General features: G+C 34.4%; 2 protein-coding genes across 2 annotated transcripts; both read right to left on the bottom strand.

Moving 5' to 3' along the window:
* Positions 1-4,763: 4,763 nt before the first annotated feature.
* Positions 4,764-5,162, bottom strand: LOC126689996 (egg cell-secreted protein 1.2-like). The gene is made up of 2 exons (XM_050385143.1): positions 5,039-5,162; positions 4,764-4,963 (listed from the first exon to the last, which is right to left on the bottom strand). Exons 1-2 carry the CDS (start codon positions 5,160-5,162, stop codon positions 4,764-4,766), a joined length of 324 nt encoding a protein of 107 aa, XP_050241100.1.
* An 826-nt stretch (positions 5,163-5,988) lies between these two features.
* On the bottom strand, positions 5,989-6,381 carry LOC126689995 (egg cell-secreted protein 1.4-like). Its single transcript, XM_050385142.1, has one exon. The coding sequence runs from the start codon at positions 6,379-6,381 to the stop codon at positions 5,989-5,991; it is 393 nt and encodes a 130-aa protein (XP_050241099.1).
* Positions 6,382-16,077: the final 9,696 nt, after the last annotated feature.

Below are 16,077 nucleotides of genomic sequence, written 5' to 3'. Positions count from 1 at the left end.
GAAAATGATTTGTGTGTACGTGTTTAAGAGAGAGAGGGAGAGACTGAGAGATATGTAAAAGTTAAGTGGGAGGCTATTTATAGAGCTGGTGATGGGGGAGAGGAAAGGATTGAGTGAGTTTTAACCATTGTATAATGATAATGGGGTTTAATTGTATTAATCAAATGGAGTTAATAGCAGATGATGGGTTTCTGTAACTTCCATTGATCAAATTAACAAGATTTTAGGAAGCTGAAAGTGCATCTAAGTTTTCTAGAAATTTATGGCAAGTGATGGCTCATTTGTGAGAAGCTTAAGCAACTTCTTCTACCACATATGTTATATGTAGCCCTTAAACTTGTAACGCACAATTTTTCCCATTGCCTTTCTTTTTATGCCTTTAGGAAGGATTATAGTTCAAGACTTCAAGCATTTATGGACTGCAAAACCGTTTAAATCAGGTGGTTGGGCATCTTTTTTTTTTTTTTTTTATTGGACATCATTGTTGTGCTTGGCTTTTTCTCTTCTTCTTTTTTTTTTTTTTTTTAATGGAAAATTTGTCTTTGTTATTAACGCAACTTGCATCAAGAGCATCCGCATAAGTGGATGTAAAATTTCTGTCTATTTTGCACACAAAAAAAAAAAAAAAAAAAAAACTTTATCTATTTTGCACACTTATTTTTACAAAACACCCACATCAGTTTGTTTATTCTACTATCTATTTTATTTAAATAATAATATTTCTTTAATTTTTTATTATATCAAACAAACAACTACCCACATTGCTCCACCCACCTATTTTTTTCTTTTTCTCATGCCAACCCTCTAAACCATCTCCCTCTTTCTTGCTCTCCTTTTCCTTCTTCCTTCTTCTCTTTATTCTTTATTCTTTTTCTTCTACAGATTTCTCAAACTCGAACCAACCTCACTACCGTCATCATCACACTGCCGCCAACAACCCAAGCAAGCCCTAGTTGCAGCAACCCACCACCACCACCTCCAATCTTGATGTAGTGCTGCCATGGTCCTCACTTGATTTCATCTGGGTTTTGGTTAATTTTGGGGTTTGATTTCATCTGGTTCTTGCTAGTTCTATGATGGATTATTGCTAGTTTTAGTTTTTGGGTTTTTGTATTATGATGGGTTATTGCTAATTTTAGTTTTTGGGTTTTGTATTTGGGTTTTGTATTTGGGTGGTACCACCTTGATCTGTGGTTGAGGCTAGACAGGAGTGGTTTTGTGATTTTGTTGTCGGAAGAAGATAGAGATATCGGTGGTTGAGGCTGGGGCAGGGGTGATTTTGTGGTTTTGTTGTGAGAAGGAGACAGAGGAGAAGAGCAAGATGAAGGGGGAGAGAGAAAAAAAGAATAAAAAAATCATTTACACATAAACAGTAACTGCACATATATGCACGGTTATTGTAGCACTTTTGTATATATGAACAATTTTGCAAGTATTTAAGTAGGTGTTTTTTTTGTTAAAATATGTCAAATTTACCAATTTTTGTATTTTGCACAATTTTGTAGATGCGGTTGCTCTCAGTGATTACATATATTGACATAATCTCATGTTTTGAAATCTTTACTAAATGAAAGTTTGATAATTTGGTTAGAAGAGCCACTAACATGATTGGATGCTAGTCTTTGAGAACAAAGTACATTGTCACAGTCTCTACTAAATGGAAATTTGATTTTGATTTGGAGATTAAAAAAAAAAAATAGTGATGGAATGGAAGTGACAACAACGTCAATCATAATTATGCTGAATTGGAAATAACAGTTATAATTATTATGCTGATAACGGTCGTGGTGGTGGCTGTGCTCGGAAAGGTAAAGGCAACAGTTGTATAAGGATATAGTCGTGCAGAAAATGGTGGTAGCAACGTGAATCTTGTCAAGATCCTTTCCATTAATTTTAAAATCAATAGAGTATTTTATATTGAAATTTTAGTTTTGCATGCATCTATAAGTGTAAATATAAAATTATTATTTTTAATCGATACTTTCTATTTCAAAGCAAATGAGGATCATTTTCCGCAAGCAATATGTTGGTAAGGGATAGTTGTGGCGGTGACAATAATCCAACAATCTTGTGTTGTGTCAATATAAAGATTAAAGAGTAATGGTGATGTATGAAATGTTATTACTGCTAAATTTTGTACGATAGTATTCTCCCTGTGAAGATTGAATTTGGGAACTGATGCATTGGATGCTTGAAAAACTTAAAAGTCAAAAATTTTAAATAAATCCCTTGTTGATCTAAACAAAAAGAAAATCAATTTTTTACATCCCCAAATTTTTACTTTGTAATAAAATCCCCCATCCAAATTCCAAACATAGCAAATTTTTTTTTTTTTTTTAGAGTAAACATAGCAAAAGTTGGTTAAAAAACATTTGACTTAAAAGAAACATAAGGCAGCTAGATTGTCTCTTACTTCCCTCGAATGTTTTTGTTTCAATAATCACAGTCAGCTTGCCGCCTTAGTGTCTGTTTGTAAAGCTGACTGTTGTCCAATTTAATTCAATAAAGATTGAAGATTTTCAACCAAAAAAAAAAAAAATGTTAAGAGAGACATATAGTAACGTCTCCTACTTCTATTGTTGGAAAATATGGCTAAATAAATAAGTTTTGATTCAACAATATAAACCCTAAAATATTAGCAATGACAAAATAAATAGATAGAGTTAGAAAGATCTCACAAACTATAGAATCACGCAAAATGCATTGTCTTTAAAGGTTGATTCGTGCCACCCGGAGTAGAACTCGGTGTGAATGACTCTCTTAGCCAAACAACCCCCCAAGATTAGACTACAGTGATTTTTTCAAGTTGATCACACACTCAAGCAAGAAGAACTAGTAACAACCTTACTTGCCTTTCCTTTCCTTAAAATATATATATATATTGAAGCTGAAATTTCTGTGCAGCAAACCAGAGCAAAACAGAGAGGAGATATGACTAGAGAAGAGGAAAAATATGACTAATGAATAGTGTGAGTTGTAGGGTTTTATAAGCTAACTAAGCAAAGGACATAGGCTACTCCCAAAGGTTACTGTGCAAGCCAACAGGCAGCACATTAAATGCCCCAACGGGCAAAACCAAAATGGGCTAAAAGCAAAAGAAAGGAAAAAGGAATAAGACCCAAGAGAGATAAAGACAAGCTTAAGTCCAACCCAAGCCCAACTCCAACCCTTAGCCCATTATCTTTCAAGCTATCACTTAAGTGGTGTTATAAACATACATGAGAACTCATCTTTAACCAATGTGAGACACAAGCACAGTTTAAGAGTTTGAAACACACATACTCCAACACCTATTAGTCTATGAATGATTATGTTGAAACAAAGGAGTCAACTTAAGAATGAGAGACATATGGTAATGTCTCCTATTAGTTTGTTTGGGTGAGACGAGATTATAATTATGTGGCTAATATGCTAGCCAAAGTGGGGGGAGGGGGTGTTGTGTTGGTAACCGGTTTTTGATTCCTAGAGCTTTTCCTCAAAGAGATATGTTGCTCTAGAGAATGATAAGCATTGGTGTCTAATTTTGTACTGCCCTTTGTTTTGTGGGTTGTGGTGAAGGTTGTTTGGGATTGTTTCAGGGGTTGTTTTGTGGGTTGCTGGGTTTCGAGGGTTGTGGATTGTTTTACTGGGTGGCAGTGGATTGTGATTGATGGTGGCAATGACTTGTAGTTGGTGGTCGTACTGGGTTGCAATGGTGGCTAGTAGTGGTAATAGATTGTGGTGGTTAGTGGTGGTAGTGGCTTTGTATGGTGGTGTGTGAGAGAGACGAAGAGTGGGATAGAGCAGGCGGAGAGGATGAGAAAGGAGAAAGAGAGAGGGGTTAGGGTGAAATGAATTTGTTGGGTTTATTATATTTATTTAATTGGGTTGTTTATATTATTTTAATGTGTTGTATGTTAAAATAGAACGTTTGTTAAAATGGATAAAGTGGTCTTTTAAGTTGTTAAAAGCTATATTTTTTGACATTTTTGTTGTGAATGCTCTTAGTAGTAGCCAATAGCTACAACTCTACTTAATATTTTATTATTGAATGTGGATTTTGATAAATTCATTATTGAATTACATTTTCTTCTTATATTTTTCATATTTGATAATTTTTTGAAAACTAAAGATCAACAGCTATGCTATCAATCAAATGTGTAAATTTTAAATTTTTGTAATCTAAAATTATCTATAAAGAACAAGTTTATGGATTATTAAGTAGTAAATAATATTTGATTAGCATGAAATTTGATATATATATTAAGAATAAAAAATAAAAATAAAAATAAAAAACATACCATCTAATCGTTGTCCTATTTTAATATTGAGGATGAAAAAAAAAAAAAAAACCACTATATTGAATCATTGATTGCTCTAAAAGTTAAATAAGTAAACAGCTTTATGGAATTTATGAAAGACAAAACGACAGATTCTCTGGTTCCTTTAAGAGCAATCTTTCCATATGAGATGAATTTTATGGGTATTATCATTTAATTTGACACACAGAACAAAGAAAATACTACTAACTTTTTTATTAGACAATTTCTCATTTACATACTCTATTAGCAAGAAGCATTATTACAGGACAGTACAGTAAACAAAACATCAAATGCATGACATGAAGGACAAGACCAAACGCTTCCCAACCAACACACGGTTGAGTAATTAACTGGCATTAGGCGACTTAATTTTATTTGTTCAGAGTATCTCATCAGCATACTCTTGGAAGTACCTAATTATAGTTTTCCCCGAAGAGGATATAGTTTCTCATTCTTCATCATCTAAATTGTCCGACGTGAATATTGTTGCTGTGATGAGCCAGCAACAGAAGCTGTAGCAAGCCTAGGCACTGTATCACAGTAACCTTGCAGTAAATTGCCTTGCTTAGTGTTGAAACCAAAGGAAGTAAGCATGAAAGGCCAGCACTTATTGGTGAAAGTGGTTATGACTTGGCAACAATCAACGCTGAGACTGTTCTGGCCTGTAAGTACAAGAAGAAAGAGCTCATTTGAGCAAAACTTCTACTCCATGAGCAAAACCAAGCATTTGACTAAACCTTCTCTTGTTTCCAAGCTTGCTGGAACGTTGAATCCTGACTTTAGTGCAAGGTCCCTTGATGCAGTCACATCTGCCAAGAGGCTTGTGAGGACCAGTAAGATGAACATGTTTTTGATAGCCATAGTTTACCTGCGCGTGTTGTGGTTTGTATAGTTGTCTTTGATTCTGTGTATATGATTGAAAGAGTGGAGAGAGTTATTTAATTTATAGGGGAAGGTACTTTAAATTAATTGAAGGTAATTGATATATAATAATTATATTTTTTTAGGTGTCAAAGAAAAAGAATTTTCTGTAATGTTATTGATCGAATAACTCTTATAGTAATGAAATATACATGATATTTGGGTCTAATGACACATTGGGTGGGAAACTAGCCAATGGAAATTATTTTGGTAGACATTTAGTGTGTGAAAATGTTTTATATATACTGAGAAAAGCTTTTTGTCAAAATAAAGATTTATTAATTTGTTGAAGAGTTGTTTTGGATTATTGATGCCCAAGAGAAGTGACTTTTGGCACCAATGAGGGAGGATTTAGTGGTCTTGTCAATGTTTACTACGAATAGGTAGGATCCAATTATATAGTTTAGCCTTTGGTTGAAACGCCCATTCAAAATATGCAAGAACAAGTACAGAGGAGTACAATGAATAGCTAAGTAGAATTGTATGAAACATCAGATTATCAAAACTTTTGTTTATTATGTGGTTGATTATTACATAGCAAAATAGACCACATCAAAAATCCCAACATGTCTTCAGGGAACGTGATAGAGAGACAAACCTGGTTTGCCCTAGGAAATAATTCTATGTAAAAGAAACCGAAAAAAAAGCAAGAGATCAGGGACATTGAAATCTTAAATATGGTAGCAAGTAAAAAAAAGTACTGATAAACTGCATAGAGCTTCTTGCGCTTGGTACGACCTTTTATGCATATATGTAACCTCAACGACTAGGCCCGAGGCGCTGGTGAGCAAGGAGAAGGAGCTGCAGATGGAATGGAGGCTGCTGCATCACAATAGCCTCTTAGAATATTGCCTTCCTCAGCTGTGAAACCGAGTGAAGTGAGCATGGCAGGCCAGCAGTTATGTGTTATAATAGTAATGGCGCGGCAACAGTCAGGACCAATATCAGTCTGGCCATTGAGGAAGAAAATAACAATCTCATTTGAGCATGATTTGAGCTCCAATAGTGCGTTCCAGCAAGGGACTAAGCCTTCACTGGTTTCAAGCCTTGCTGCAAGCCTATGTCCAGGCTTAATGTACAAGTCCCTTGTTGCAGTCACATTTGTCACTGCCAAGACGCATGCAAGGGACAATAACATAAACACATTTATGCTAGCCATTGGAAAATGTTACGTGTATATGTTTGTCTCTGAGAGTAAAAGATAGAGAGATATGTAAAAGTTGAGAAGTGAGAATCTATTTATAGAGCAAGTGATGAGGGAGAGGAAAGGACTGCATTAAGTTTAACCATTGTAATGATAATGGGGTTTAATTGTCTTAATCAAAAGGAGTTAACAGGAGATGATGGGTTTCTGTAACTGTCATTGATCAATCAAGATTTTAGCCTTAGGAAGCCGAAATTGCATCAAGTTTTCTAGGAATTTATGTGAAGTGGTGGTTTTTGTTTATACTGCTTGGTTTTTGTTTTCAATGGATTTTTTTGTAAATTTTTGTTGTGTCCTAGCTCTGCTGTTAAATATAATCTCATGTTTGTAATCTTTATTGAATAAAAATTTGATTATTTGGTTCGAAGAGTCGCCACTAAGATAAGCACTCTCTCATTCTCTACTGAATGAAAATTTGATTAATGCTTTGGAAAACAAAAATATTAGTGATGGCATGGAAGTGACAACAATGACATTAATGATAATTATATGTGCCGAATTGGCTATAAAAATAGTGTAATTAATGGACAAAGTAATAATTATTATGATGGTAAATGACGTTTTTGATGTACAGTGGTGTTATGATCATGGTGATGTTAAAGATGAAGGTGGTGATTGTGCTAGGAATGGAAGTGGTGACAACGCTATGGCACCAATGGTATAAGAATGGTGCAGTAATTATTGCAATGGTGGTAGCAATGTGAATGCTATCAAGATTCTCTCCATTTGTTTTAAAACAAAGAGAATTCTTTTCATGTTGAAATTTTAGTTTTTAATACATTGATTTAAATGTGTAAATTAATAGTGTTATCTCACTTAAAATCTCATGTAACCAAATTTAAAAAAAAAAAAAAAAAAATGCTAACTTTAAATGACATGACTCTATATTCACCTCTAGATTTGTAAAATATAGAATCTTTATCTTAAAATAGACACTCCCCTTCTCAAAGAAAATGAAAAGAATCATTTTCCGTAAGCAATGGTGCTGATATAAGCTGGTAATGGTGGTTGCAATGTAAACAATTAAACATCAGTCTTAAGGCAATATGAAGGATAATGGTGATGGTGTGAAAATATATGTTTGTAAAATTTGTACGATAACATGCTCTCTATCAAAATTGGTTTTCAGATTTGGTCCTTTGATACTTAAAAATCTCAAACAGTTTTTAGAAAACTCCCATGTAACCTAAAAAAAAAAAAGGAAAAAAATTGTAAATACCGATATTATGACTTTAAATAAAATCTCTCCCCAAAATCCCTTGGCCAAACATAGCAAACTTTTGTGTAAAAAAATGGTAAACTTAAAAGTTAGGGATTTCTTTTAGGTTAATAATACTTAAATAATGTGTCCCGACGATGAAATTATGAGTATTTTTCGTATTTTCCTATAAAAGCTTGGAGTGTTAGGGTATATGCAGGGGCGAAGCCACCTTGCTCCTTAGGGGGGCCATGGCCCCCCCAAAATTTCAAAATTTCTCCATAACATACATAGCAAAAAGATTCTGATCCCCTCAATAGCATATAATTGGCCGCCCATGTATTCAAAAGACATAAACTTAGGTTGTGTTTGCCATTAGCTCAAAAAACTAGCTTTTTTTAATATTCAGCTTATTTTTGTACTATTTATAGGCCCATTGCACTTTTGATACTATTCATGAACCCTACTGTACTATTTCAACTACCTTTTAGCTTTATCTATAATACTTTCTTCAAAAAGTTTTCAGTTTCGGCTAAATAACTTATTCCCAAGCATACTTTTAAGTTGCGTTTGACATCGACTTAAAAAGTTAGCTTTTTTACTATTTAGCTTATTTTTACTACTATCCATGGGTCTCATTCCACTTTTTGATACTATTCATGAGTCTCACTGTACTATTTTAACTACCTTTTAGTTTTATTTACAGTACTTTTAGCAAAAAAAAATTTCAATTTTAGCTAAATAAACTATTCCCAAACAGACTCTTAGTCTAACAGGTAAGGCTTCTTCACAAATAAAATAATAATTGAGTCCTCCAATTGTCCAAAGACTTGTGTTTAATCCGATAGATAATGACCCACTCTCTTTAAATAGTATAGATATCTGCCCATACATTTTTCTCTTCATTCTCATTCTTAAGCTACGTGTCTTTTGCTTTTTCACAACCCTATTGTTTAGTTGTTATTAACAAAACAAAGCTCATCTCAACACAACCAAACAAAGCTGTAAACCTTAATAGTTAGTAAATAAAATTTGTTCTTTTTTATTTTTCATCTCTTCACTCCTAAAATAGTAGAGTGAACTTGCAAGTGTGAGTATGTGGGGTTGTGTTGGGTGGATAATTCATTAAAAATAATAACAATAATAATATGAATGATGAGGTGGATGTTACTTAAAATAATACTGAAATATGTTTTTCTCGAAAGTGGGATTACAAAGTTTGTTGAATAAAGCAGAAATGGAGGGGCATATCCGGGGAGTGGCTATCTGTAGAAATGGACCTAAAGTCTCACATTTATTTTTTGCAAATGATAGTGTGTTATTCTGCAATGCTAAAGAAGAAGAGTTCCAAAAGATTCTTGATATCCTAGCAATCTATGAGAGGGGTTTAGGCCAAAAAATTAATCATGAGAAGACTAATATATTTTTTAGCTCTAACACCCCTAATGAGGTTCAAGTCCGAATTCAATAGGTTTTGGGTGTCCCTGCTATTCGCCATTTTGAAAAGTATTTGGGTTTGCCAGCACTGGTAGGTAGAGCAAAAAAACAAAGTTTCATCTACATTAAAGAAAGGGTGTGAAAAAAGCTTCAAGGGTGGAAAGAAAAACTCCTGTCTCAAACAGGTAGGGAAGTGCTGATCAAGGCAATGATACAGGTGATACCAACCTATACCATGAGTTGCTTTAAACTCCCTAAGGGGCTTGTTAGAGAACTGGAGGGTATGATTCGCAAATTTTGGTGGGGGTATAGAGGAGAGCATCGGAAAACTCATTGGGTTAAATGAGAGTGATTATGTGAAGCTAAAGAAGTTGGTGGCATGGGGTTCAAAGAAATCGAAAAATTTAATGATGCTTTATTGGCTAAACAAGTGTGGAGAATGATTAATAATCCTGAATCTCTTTGTCATCAAGTGTTTAAGGCTCGGTTTTTCCCGGATTGCTCCATTTTAGATGCCAAAGAGTCTAGGTCAGGGTTCTACGCATGGAAGAGTATTATTTTGGCTAAAGATGTGATACGCAAAGGGATGGTTTAGCACATTGGGATAGGAGAGGCTGTACGAATTAAGGAGGATAGGTGGCTACCTGGACGTGCAAATTGTTCATTCATTTCACCCCTTCCTTCTTTAGATCCGGATGTGAAAGTCAGTACCTTGATAGATCAAGACACCGTAGCTTGGAAAACAGAGGCTGTGTAGCAACTGTTTTTGCCTCATGAAGCTGAAATTATTTTGGGTATTCCTTTGAGCATTTGACGCCCTGTTGATCGCATTATTTGGGCGCACACGCTGTCTGGTACGTTCACTACTTGTAGTGCTTATAAACTATTGGTTTCATGTGATGCATCTTCTAGTGTAGGTGGTTCTAATCCTGAAGCCCAGAAAAATTTTTGGAAGGGCATTTGGTAGCTCCGGGTCCCAAACAAAATCAAGCACTTTGTGTGGAGAATTTGTAACAATGCTCTGCCAACAATGGTGAACCTTCATCGACGTCAGATTGTACCTAGTGCGTGCTGTGCTCTATGTAATGCTCTTCCTGAAGACTCTCTTCATGTAGTTTGGTCTTGTGAAGCCATTTCAGGTGTTTGGTCTACGCTGGAATGGTTTCACCAAACTGCACCGCCGTATCCCAATTCCTTCACTGAGCTACTTTCCAGTTTTCTGTTCAACAGAGAGGAGTTTAAAGCAGAGATTTTCGTAATCATGGTGTGGTTACTGTCGAATAGGCGTAATGCAATCCAGTTCGGTCACCCTCCTCTTCTAGTGGCTAGCTGCAATTCAGCGGGTAGTTATTTGCAGGAGTTTCTTCAAGCTCAAAATGATGAGCCTAACCCACCCCGTCCTCCTCCCATGTAGCAATGGCGAGCTCCGGACCCTCAGTGCTTCAAAGTAAATTTCGATGCCGCGATGTTTCGTCGCTCAAACTTGGCAGGCATTGGGATCATTGCCCATAATCATGACGGGGAAGCTATGGGTGCTCTATCCTCACCCATTCCAATGGCCCAATCCGTGGCAGATTTAGAAGCCTTAGCATGCTTGAAGGCTGTACAATTTGCATTGGAAATTGGCCTCACCCGAGTTGTGTTTAAAGGAGATTCTACAGTCATCATCAACGCTCTTTTTCACGGCGCGAGTGAACTGGCTAGTTTTGGAAACATTTTGGACGATATTCGTTTACATTCTTCTATTTTTCAGTTTGTGGAATTTGTTCATGTTAGTCGTAATTGTAATTCAATGGTTGATGCTCTCGCCAAGAAAGCTAAGTCAAATGTTGGGGCCCAGGTGTGGCTGCATGATTTGCTAACTGATATTGTCCCTTTAGTTTTGCATGATGTTCACTAGTTTTGGGTTGATGAAATAAAGTTCCCAAGTCTCTGATCTGGCTTCTCAAAAAAAAAAAAAATCTATATAATTGAATTTTTTTTTTTTAAACAAAAGTTATTTTTAGGTTCATTCTTGAGTCATATTAAAGCTAAAAGAAATATGAGCAAACCAAAAACATTTTATATATTCTTTAAGAAAATTGATATTAGTCATCCAGAATTTAAAACACATGTAATAACCAAAATTTTTTTAATGCAAAATGTTCTTCTTTAATGATTTGATGATAATGGATGAATTTAAGATGCTTGTAACAAAATTTAGAATTTATAATTTGATAATAATAGATTTATTTTATTTTATGAAAGATTCATAATAGACATAATTTTGATGCAAAATATTATTTTTTGGATATTTTGTACGTTTATGGTGAACTAGACAATTTATGGATATATTAGCGTTGAAATCTATATATATATATATATATATAACTGAAACTTTTGAAGCTTCCACAATTTTCCATGCCAGTACAATTTTTAAATATAATATAAAAAAAATTAAAAAAAAAAAAAAAACAACATAAAAACTGATGCATGGGAAATTCAGCCACTAAGTAGTAATATATAAATCTCTTAAAACCTAAACCTAAACCTAAACGTAAGGACTAAATGGTTAAGAAACATTGTTAAAATTCACAATTTTATGCACCTTCTCTTTCTTTCCTGATGTATTTGGTTTATGGAACATTTGCAAAGTAGGATCCAGGTCACGGAATGCTGACAAAATTGATTGGGGAGAGAAGTTCAAAGGTATATAGGTTTTGGAGTGTTTAGAACTTCAGCCAGATAATAAGATCTTTCTAAAACTGATTCCAATTTTTCCCAAGGTAAGGATGTGTCGTAGGTTGACTGGTCTTCAAGTTATAGTATACTAATTGAATAGCTTTATTTTACTAATACTTCTGTCATTCTTTGCAGTCTCATGCTTCACAGATTCTTGGTTTTAAATTTCAATATTATCAGCGTATGGAAGTAAATAGTCCTGTACCATTTGGGCTGTATAAGCTTGCAGCTTCTCTGGTGAAGGAATATATTTTATGAATTGGTAAGTTAAACAATGTTTCTCAACCATTTAGTCCTAACGTTCAGGTTCAGGTTTAGGTTTAGGTTTAGGTTTTAAAAGATTTATATATTACTACTTTAGTGGCTGAATTTCCCGTGCATCAATTTTTTTTTTTTTTTTTTTTAAGTCAACAATGATAATCAATGTCTCTGTAATTTTCTCTTTTTAATCAGTGTTTTTCAGATTCATGGTGATGGGGTTGGCCTCTCTTCACAGAGATATTGATTTTTGTGATTATGTGAAAAGGACTTTGGGTGTTCTAATTTCTAAATAATTGTGATCAATTGTTAAGTGCTTGAGTTTGAAATTTTTTATATTTTGTTTGTTTTGCTTCTATTTCGTAAGCACTGCCTGCCAAAATCTGTTTTGTATTTTTCAATGACTTCTTTGGATAGCCTTTTCAATGGGTCTATTGAGTGGACTCATAATCTCAATGATTTTCTATAGATTATGCTATATTACCGTGTTTTCTTTTCTTTTGTAGCATGTAGCTTATCCAAATTTGGATAGTTCCACCTTTCTTTGGTGTCTATGATAGTCATGAAGGTTAGCATATGGCTTTTATTTATTTTTCCATATTTTCCTCCCATATCATTAAAAATTTCTTCCAATTAAAATTCCTTTTCGAATTGAAGTTTTTTTGTAAGCCATTGCAAGTTCAAGCAATGGCTTCTTCATCAAATTGTAACATAAATTGAAGTCATACAAGAGCAAATCATGCAATGGTGTAGTTTCTTAATCAATTTAAGATTTTAAAAATTATTTTAATTTACCTCACAAATAGGTAGGTTCCCATGCATAGCACGGGTTAGCGACTATTGTATGTTTCAATTGCTTCTTTGTTATTTATTCTTGAGGTTTGGATATCAATTATCAAGTACTAAACAATTAAAATTCAACAATAAAACTCATAGATAATAAATAATCAAGAGCTTATTGCTATGGACACTATGAGTTGTGAGATCACAACTTCAATAATATTCTATATACTCAATAGTAGATTTTAAATCGCTTTTGAAATAACTGGGATTTGTCTCAAATTTTTTTTTTTTTTTTATATGAACTTTTGGTCTCAAATTTAGTCATTTTTTTGTTTTGGATTATAGGTTTGGCCATATAGTGGATCTCACTAGCATTACATCGGTTCTTTATCTTAAAGATAAGGCTTCTATTTCTACCGCAAGAACTTTTTAGGTATGTATCCCTTTCAAGCATACATGAACTTAAATTGTCTTTTAATATATGCATGTTTTATTATTTTTCAATAGTTTTCCCGTGCATCGCACGGATTAGTGACTAGTTTTTATAAAAATACTATAACTCGGTCCCGTCATGTAAAAAATCATGGCTACACCCCAAGGCATATGGTAACATTTTCTATTAGATTGTTTCGAAAGATTGTTGTGATATGTAATGAAGAAGTGTCGACTTAACAGCTATAAAGAATTGCTACAATAATAGCTTTAAAATATAAATAAATAATCAACTTTATGGAATTTACTAAAAGCAAAAAAACAACGGGCAACTCGAGCCCTTGGCCAAAGGAATCCCATTAAGAATAGACCCATCCTAATTAATAATATATAAAAAGGCCCCATCTTGAGTGAATAATTGGTTTTTTTTTTTTAAAAAAAAAAACCGCATATCTTAATAATTATTTTGGAAGTTTTTTTTTTCTTAAAATAAAATTGATAAAATCATATTTTAGATCAATTGAATTAACCATATTATCAATTTAAAATTAGATGTTAACAAAATCTATGTACAAAAATTTTATTAGTAATTCTTTTTATCTCAAAAATATTAGGTGAGAATTTAATTAATAAATTTTTATCTTAAAAGGCGAGAAGCATTAAAATGAAAAATTAATAACTAATAGAGTTTATTTGAGATCCACTTATTTTACTGAAACTGAAAACTTTTTGTTGAAAGTACTTTAAATAAAGGTAAAAGTTAGCTGAAATAGTACAGTGGGACCAATGAATAGTACCGAATAGTACAATGGGACCCATGAATAATAGTAAAAATAAGCTGAATAGTAAAATAAGTTAACTTTTTTAAGCGGGAGTCAAATGCACACCAGATATAAAAAAAAAAAAAAAAAATGCCATTAAAATTATAGCTTTAGGGCTTTCTTTCTTCCAAAAAATAATATTAAAAAAATAACAATAAAATAAAACCAAACAAACAACAACAATAATGATTACTTGTTTCTTTCATAGCAATCTTTACCTCTAGGGATCATTACCATGGCTATTATTATCATTTAATTGATACGAAAAAAAAAAGTAAACTAAAATAACTTTTTATTAGACATAGTTGTCAATTACATGCTTCATTTGCAAGATCCAAGAAGCATTATTACACGATTTTATAATAGAAAACATCCAAGGCATGACATGAAAGAGGAGACCAAAAGCTTCCCAACCTAACACACAATTGTTTGCCTTATTTGTACTAGCAGGTCAAAGACCTCTCTCTTTTTTAGAGGATCAACTTCAACAGAAGCCATTGAGCAGATCACAAGCTACCTTGGGGTTCAAGAGGTCAAACAATATGAAAAATACCTTGGTCTTCCTACTCTCGTGAGTAGGAACAAAAAGGTAAGTCTCATGTTTATCAAAGAGAGGGTGTGGGCCAAGTTACAAGGTTGGAAAGAACAACTCCTTTCCCAAGCCGGGCGAGAAGTGTTGCTAAAGGTGGTGGTGCAGGCTATCCCAACCTTTGCCATGAGCTGCTTCAAACTTCTCATCACATTATGCAATGATATAGAGCAGATGATCTGTAAATTCTAGTAGGGCCATCACGGAAACCAAAGGAAGATACATTAGTCGAAGTGGAGTTCATTATGCCTTCCAAAAGACTTTGGTGGTATGGGATTCAAGGAACTACAGAAATTTAATGATGCAATGTTGGCAAAACAAGTATGGAGATTGCTAGAAAATAAGACCTCTCTCTTCCATAGGTTTTTGAGAGTTCAAAAAACATGTACAAAACACCTTTGAACGTTTAGACCCCCAAATTACAACTTAACCAATACAAGCAATATGTCAAACAACTAGTGTGCGGAAACTTAACACATGCTATAATACGAAATTGGTTAAAGACTATCTAAGCCATAACAAAATAAAACCACAACAGATAATAAAAAGGCAAAGATAGAGAGGAAGGAAGATGCAAACACAAAGACAACACGCGATGTGTTATCGAAGAGGAAACCGAAGTCCTCGGCGAAAAACCTCTCCGCTGCCCTCCAAGCAGTAAACAATCCACTAGAAAATACAGTTGGGATACAAGGACAGCAATAGACCCTCCAAGCCTAATCTACCCAATGCACCTAAGCCCTCCAAGCTTCTTGCTCCAACGAGGTTGCGCTGAACCTTTTTCTTTTCTAGCTTCCCGGATTCCGCTACTAGACCATAGCATCAACCAATGAAGATTGGTTCCTTCCTAACTGCTTCCCAGAAATCCAAACAACTGTCTCACAGTGATGATGATGGTGAGAACCAGGTTTGATATAATGCCTCTCAAGGATTTGACAATGGAGAGGAAGAGAGTAGAGGAATTTGAAGAGACTCTAAGGTATAGATTGTGGGTGAAACAATCTTGTTTTTCTTTAGGGTTTCTCTCTCAAAATTCTCTCTGGAAGCTCTCTTTCAATCGTGGGTAAAATGGGTATTTATATTAGAGTGGGAGAGGAATGTGAAACGTCAGGTTTTACAAAACAGGGGTGGCTCGCGGCTTGACCTCGCGGCTTGACTAAGTCGCGAGATCCAGTCGCGAGTTAACCGTATGGCCAGTTGTCCTGTAGTGCTCCAGCTAGCATGACTGTTCATCTTCCAGCATGCTTGGCATGTGTGCTGCTTCTGGCGGCTTGCAGCCGCGAGTCACCCGCGAGTCCCAGTCGCGAGTCTTTGTTTTCTTGCACACTCTTGAGCAATCTTAACTCTATCTCACTCACTACCCTTACAACAAACCCACCTAAATACAGGGTTACTAAATGCTGAATTACAAG

The sequence above is a fragment of the Quercus robur genome, chromosome 6 (genome assembly GCF_932294415.1).
Source record: "Quercus robur chromosome 6, dhQueRobu3.1, whole genome shotgun sequence".
Lineage (NCBI taxonomy): Eukaryota > Viridiplantae > Streptophyta > Magnoliopsida > Fagales > Fagaceae > Quercus > Quercus robur.
The sequence above is the reverse complement of the archived record's forward strand: the minus strand, read 5'-3'. Positions and strand labels throughout refer to the sequence as shown.

Bases quoted from the DNA above. Each gene is read 5' to 3' on its own strand.
- LOC126689996 (XM_050385143.1), bottom strand. From the start codon at position 5,162: ATGGCTATCAAAAACATGTTCATCTTACTGGTCCTCACAAGCCTCTTG. The intron at 4,964-5,038 runs GTTTAGTCAAAT...TTGTACTTACAG, and splicing joins AAGCTTGGAAACAAGAGAAG to GCCAGAACAGTCTCAGCGTT.
- LOC126689995 (XM_050385142.1), bottom strand. From the start codon at position 6,381: ATGGCTAGCATAAATGTGTTTATGTTATTGTCCCTTGCATGCGTCTTG.